Here is a 6,823-nt window from a genome sequence, read left to right as displayed (position 1 = left end):
GGGTGGGTCACGTCTCCAGAATGGAGGACCATCGCCTTCCCAAGATCGTGTTCTATGGCGAGCTCTCCACTGGCCACCGAGACAGAGGTGCACCAAAGAAGAGGTGCAAGGACTTCTTAAAGAAATCTCTTGGGGGCTGCCCCATTGACCACCGTCAGTGGGCTGATCTCGCCTCCAACCGTGCATCTTGGCGCCTCACAGTTCGGCGGGCAGCAACCTCCTTTGAAGAAGACCGCAGAGCCCACCTCACTGACAAAAGACAAAGGAGGAAAAACCCAACAACCAACCCCAACCCACCAATTTTCCCCTGCAACCGTGCCTGCCTGTCCCGCATCGGACTTGTCAGTCACCAACGAGCCTGCAGCAGACGTGGATGTACCCCTCCATAAATCTTCGTCCGCGAAGCCAAGCCAAAGAATAAAAGAAAAATAAAATACAGTTTGACCTGCTGAGTTTCTCCAGCCTTGTTTTTACTTCAACCAAGGTGTCTGCAAACTTTTCTGTTTTACTTCTGAGCTGCAGAGTTCCACATGTAACAGAAAAGAGAGAATCCTGCAAAAGTGCTTAGTTGGCTTCTATGGATTTTGAAGTGCAGATTTAAAATGCAAATTTTCTTTGCACGTGCAATTCTCACTATTGTCACTCGCTTCTGGTAGAATTGTCATTTTGATAGCTGCATGCGCGAAATCAGAAGCAGCCAATGATGTGCTTTTAACTTGCATTCAGTTACACAGACGACACCCTCTCTCTGGCATTGCACGCTTGGCATGACACGTCATGGCTTCTCTCTGCATCATCTCGCTGCCTGTCCGAGCCGCGGTGCTGAAGCTGGCGCCCGTTGTGCACCGGCTGCTGCACGCCAGCGGCTGCAGGTAAGGCAACACCTGGCCGGCAGGTAGGTGACGCGGCGGCCCCGCGGGAACGTGGCAGACCCCAGGTGCGCGCGCCCCGAGCACCGGGCGGCACAGAGCCTGCAGCAAACAAGAGATGGAACTGCGGCGGCAGCAAGAGAACTGGGAGACCGCAACGTTAATTCAGCATTGCGGATATGAATAAAAATAGTTTTCCTTTCGCAAAACAAACAGCCAATTCGAAATATAATTTTATTGCTGACTGCAAACATCTCTGGGATTAGCTGGGTTTGCAGGTGGATTTAGTGGTGGGATTTTATTTTTGCAAATGTCAGGCAAAAGCTTTCGTGACTTGGGATGGTGAGTCACGACATCTGGTGGCGAGTTTAAATGCGGTAGACTTTTTAGTGATAGAAGATGTTCACGTTATGATCAGTCTCCAGGGCTGCTGCATCTGCACTCTAAATCTGGCCAAAGGCTTTTTTTTTAAAGTTGGCAAAACCAAACAGCAATATTGTAAAAAGTGACTCAAATTTTTGGGACATTTTTACCCAAAGCACATGAGAGGAATATATTGGGTGAGTGGACAAAATCATGAAGTGAACGCACAGAGTCTTTTGTCCAATGCAGAGTTACCAGAGGGCATACTGTAGGTTCAAGGTAAAGGGCGGGGAATGGGGTGGGGGGGGGGGGGGAAGGAGATTTAACAGGAACCTGAGGGAGAACTTTCTTTATAAAGAGGGTGGTGGGTGTTTGGAATGGTCTGCCGGAGGATATGTTTGTGCCGGGTAGTGTTTAGACATATATGGGTTGGATGGGCTCAGAGGGATATGGGACTACACTGTGGGTGGGATATTTTGGTTGGCATGGGCAAGTTGGGCAAAGGACCTGTTTCCATGATGTGCGATTCTATACTAATGCAGTAAGCGATTTGAAATGCTGAACATTTGGTGAAGGTCAGTGCTGGGTGGAAAACAGTATTTTCCACTGTGAAAGGCAGAGAAGAGGAACTTTCCTTTGGAACCCATGGGGGAGGAGATGGTATTTCTTTCTGTATTAGTGCTGGGCAGCAGAACTTTCATTAGTGCCACCCCTCATGCTGCATGACCCCACTGTGATCCTGAGATTGAGTGCTTGAGTTAGTTAACTCACCAATGGGAGCACACAGCACTGGTCCTGATATAGAAATGATCACAGAATCTGATCGAGAGATGGAGCTGGTCTGATTATCTGGTCCTGATGTGGAACTGATCACACTGTTTGGTTCTAATGTGGAGCTGATCTGATTATCTGATCCTGATGTGGAAATGGTCACGTTGTTTAGTTCTAATGTGGAGCTGGTCATGCAGTCTAGTCCTGATGTGGAACTGGTCTGAAATATTCACTGGCTCTGACAGCTTGCATTCTTGTTTCCCACAGCCATCAGGCTCCTGAATGAACCCCACAACAGTTCTCTCACACTACTCTTGGTTGGTACTAATCGATCTTCCTTTTCATTGCAATTCTATGCTATTTACATGGCTGTATGTAATTTTAAATTATTTTGCATTTTAATTTAGAGATACAGCATGATAACAGGTCCCTCCAGCCTGTGACTTAATTGCCCAAATACACCCATGTGACCAATTAACCTTCCATCTCCGTCATTTTGGAGGGTGGAAGGAAACTGGGGCCCCAGAGGAAACCCAATGGGAGAATATACAAACTCCATATAGACAGTGGCAGATATGAACCTGGATCGCTGGCACTATAATAGCATTGGACTAACCACTACACCGTAAATGCTAGAGATAAACTGTTAAAACGTTCGCAGAAGTCTAACCCTTCTCACTGTACTAGTTATTTTGTGTCAACAGACAGGATATAGGCAAGATGCAGAGTTGGATGGAGATGTGGCATGTGGAGTTCAATCCAGATAAGTGTGAAGTGATGACTTTGGAAGGTCAAATTTAGAGACAGAGTACATAGTTAATGGCAGGATACTTAACAGTGTGGATCTTGAGTTGAAGAGTTATGAGATAATGAAACTCTGGTTAGACGACATTGTGTTTAGTTCTGGTAGCCTCATTACAGGAAGGATGTTGATGCTTTAAAGCAGGTGCAGAGGAGATTAACCAGGATGTTGGCTGGATTAGAATCATGTCCATATGAAGCAAGGTTGAAAGAGCTTTTCTCTTTGTCAAGATGAAGGGTGAGAAGTGACTTATAAGAGTATCAGGGCATGGATAGAGTGGACATCCAGCAACTTTTATCTGGGGTGACAACAGCAAATAGCAGAGGACACCTGTTTAAGGTGAGTGGAGGAAAGTTTAGGGGAGACATCAGAGGTAAGTATTTTATAGAGTAGTGGGTGTCTGGAAGGCATTGCCAGGGGTGGTGGTGGAAGCTGGTACACTAGGGACATTCAAGACTCTTAAATAGGCACATGGATGTAAGAGGGTATGGGCATGAGGGATGGAAGGATTAGATTGTTGTGAAATACGTTTCCATAGGTCAGCACAGTGCCTTGGGCTGGTGTCTGTTCTTTGCTCTGTTCTATGTTCTTACCTTAAACTTTGTCGTCATGCAGGAGGCCGTGGTCATCTCGGGAAGAGTGCTGGCCAAGCAGATCCGTGAAGAGGTGCGGAGAGATCTGGAAGAATGGGTGTCTCTCGGCAACGTGCGACCTCAACTTAGCGTTGTGCTGGTGGGCAATGATCCTGGCAGCCAGTCTTATGTGAAGAATAAAACCAAGGCTGCTGCTTCAGTAGGTGAGGACAGGTATTACCCTCTACACCTGAACCCCTGACCTCTCCTCAAGAATGGCCCACACCTGAACACCTATACAACTCTTCTCCTTTTATCAGTAGAATTGGAAACATTTATCAGGCCAGGTGGCATTTGTGAGAGAAACGTTTCAGGCTGATATCCTTTCATTGACCTGAAATGTTAACTCTTTCTCTCTCTTCAGACACCTCTTGACCTGCTGAGTGCTTTCCACCATTTTCTGGTTTTATTTCAGATTTCCAGCATCTGCATTTATTCTTTTGATTACGCTGTAGTTCAGAAGCCTTGTGCTCCCATGTCTGTGATTCTAGTTCCAGACCAGAGGATTGAGGACAAAATGTTTGGCTACCCATTCACAACTGTATTAAGGAGATGCTGTACTCTGAGGGGGCAGTTGCTACCACAAAAACTTGCTATGCACATTGGTTCCCAAGGTCTTTATTGGCGGAAACAGTTTCTGGGAGTCCTGAGGGATTATGGAAATACACATCTTGGTCTGATTTATTCTCTTTCATTCAAAACAGTTGCAAAAACCAAGCTGGTGTTGAGAGAGGCCAATTCTGACGAGACTCAAAACATATCTATGATTGTTTGTTAAATAATTAAATAATCTTTGCTGTAGGAAATAGCCCGGACAACTTGCGCTATATATGTCTGTAATCCTCCATTGTTTACATCTCCTGTACCTATTTGAAGGTGTCCTTATTTTCACAGCACTCACAGCAGCAGATATTCTGGTGTCAGTGTCATCAATGGAGTGGTTTCTCTGCAACTCTGAATGTTGGGTAAAGAGCTCACCATTCCACAGATTACTTACCTCATCTATGTCTTCCATGATTTTGTATACCTCTCAGCCTCTTATGCTCTGGGGAGAAAATTCCCAACCTACCCATCACTCCTGAGAACTCAGTCCCAGTGACATCCTATCTCCTTTGTACCTCCTTTATAGCTCAAATCCTTCTAGCTGTGCAATCAGAACTTCTCACAGTACTAAAGTTCATGTTTATTGTCACATGGACTGGGATGCAATGATAGAGGTTGTTTTGTGAGTAGCTTAGTGGACATCTTATGCACAGTACAAATGAAACACATCATATAGAAGTGGAGAGCAAAGGCAACGTAATCATACAGTTTTGAGCTTTGGAAGTCTGACACCCACAGGAAAGAAACTATCCTTGAAGTGTGGTCTAACCAACATTTTGTACAGATGAAACATGACATTCCAACTTCTATGCTCTTCTTCACCTGCCTACCTTGGTCACCATTTTCAGGGGACAATGTGCCTGTATCCCCATATCTCTCTGTTCCACAACACTCTTCAGGGCCCCATCATGGACTATGTATGACCTCCTTGGTTTAGCCTCCCAAAGTGCAACACCTTCTCCGTGTTAAATCCCATGATCCATTCCTTGGTGTATTTTCATCTAGACCCTGTTGTAATCTCAGATACCTTGCCTCACTGTTCAGAATGTTATCTTTATTGGAGAGCTTTCAGTAATAGGGAGAGATCAGACAAGATGGAGTTAAGAAGGTGGAGAGGTAACCTGATCAAGATGAAAAATTATGAGAGGCACAGATAGATAGTCAAAATCTCTTTTAATGGTTGAGTATCAAATACAAGAGGATATAGGTTTAAGGTGGTCTGAGGGGGTACCTTTATTTCACACACTGAGAGTGGTTGATATCTAGAACTCACTGCCAGAAGAGGTGGTGGAAGCAGATACAGTCCCTACATTTAGGAGGCATTTTGACAGGAACTTACAGTGCTCTCCATAATAATTGGATACAAGACACTTTTTTTCCATAGTTTTAAATTTGTAATCAAACAATTCACATATGATTAAAGCACATTCCAGATTTTATTAAAGGTTATTTGTATAAATTTTAGTTTGATAATGTAGAAATTACAGCACTTTTTATACATAATCCCCTCATTTCAGGGACACCACCAAGTGCTAAGTATCTTCTCTGGTAATGCTCTGCCAGGCCTCTACTGCAGAGCTCCTGCTTGTTTCGGGGGCTCGTCCCCTTAAGTTTTCTCTCCAGTATACAGAAGGCATGTTCAATTGGATTTAGATTGGGTGCCTGCCTTGGCCATTCAAGATTTCCAGTTTTTAGCTTTGAAAAACTCCTTTGTTGCTTTAACAGTATGTTTGGGATCACTGTCTTGGTTTAGGCTGAAGTGCCGTCCAATGAGTTTGGACTTGAGCAAATAAGATCAATTTTAAATTTAGGCATGCAGCACGGTAACAGGTCCTTATGGCCCATGAGCCTGTGCCGCCCAATTACACCCAAAATTAACCTTCAAACCCCAGTACGTTTCGAAGAGTGGGAAGAAACTGGAGCACCTGGAGGAAACCCACAGACACAGGGAGAACGTACAAACTCACTACAGACAGTGATCAAGACTGGGATTCCAACCCCAGCCAATCGCTGGTGCTGTAACAGCATTGCGGTAACCACTGAGCTAATCATGTTGCCCATGTTTCTATGATGCTTCTATGCACCTCAAATTCATTTTTCCACTGCCATCAGCAGTTACATCATCAATGAAGATAAGTGCACCAATACTTATGGCAGCTGAACACGTTCAGGCCATAACACCCCCACCACCATGTATCACAGATGAGGTGGTATGCTTTGGTCTTGGGCCGTTCCTTTACTCCTCCACACTTTGCTCTTGCCATCACTCTGATACAGGTTAATATTAGTCTCATAAATTCTGCAGACTCTTTTAAATGCTTTCTGGCAACTGTAATCTGGCCATCCTGTTTCTGTGGCCAATTAGTCATTTGCATCCTTCAGTGTAGTCTCTGTATTTCAGTTAACTAAGTCTTCTGCAGACAGTAGACATTGACACATCCACACCTACCTCCTGAAGAGTATTTCTGCTGGCTTTCCCACTGACTTCCTCCAGCAGTTGTTTTCAGCTGTCTGTATTTTCCTTGTCAACATTCCCTGTGAGTGAATTATGGAGTTTGACAGCAGGAAAACAGGCCCTTTGGCGCAGTTTGTCCATGCTGACCAAACTAGTCCCATTTACCTGCATTTTGCCCATATCCCCCTAAACTGTGGATTTCCATGGACCTTTCTAAATGTCTTTTGAATATCACAGTTGTTCTCACTGTCCCCACTTCTATCACTTCCCTGCCAGCTTGTTCCAATCACCCACCACCATCTTCTCTGGTCCCCTTTATATCTTTCCC

General features: G+C 44.8%; 1 protein-coding gene across 1 annotated transcript in view; it reads left to right on the top strand.

The window, feature by feature from the left end:
* Positions 1 to 777: 777 nt before the first annotated feature.
* LOC138757760 (bifunctional methylenetetrahydrofolate dehydrogenase/cyclohydrolase, mitochondrial-like) overlaps positions 778 to 6,823 on the top strand; it is a 37,022-nt gene continuing 30,976 nt past the window's right edge. Inside the window, exons 1-2 of the mRNA XM_069925584.1 lie at positions 778 to 872; positions 3,417 to 3,601. Of these exons, the coding sequence (XP_069781685.1) occupies positions 778 to 872; positions 3,417 to 3,601 (280 nt within the window). The remainder of the gene's footprint in view (positions 873 to 3,416; positions 3,602 to 6,823) is intronic.

This window comes from Narcine bancroftii, chromosome 3, assembly GCF_036971445.1.
Source record: "Narcine bancroftii isolate sNarBan1 chromosome 3, sNarBan1.hap1, whole genome shotgun sequence".
Classification (NCBI taxonomy): Eukaryota; Metazoa; Chordata; class Chondrichthyes; order Torpediniformes; family Narcinidae; genus Narcine; species Narcine bancroftii.
Note: the sequence above shows the minus strand (reverse complement) of the source record. Positions and strands in the feature narration are given on the sequence as shown.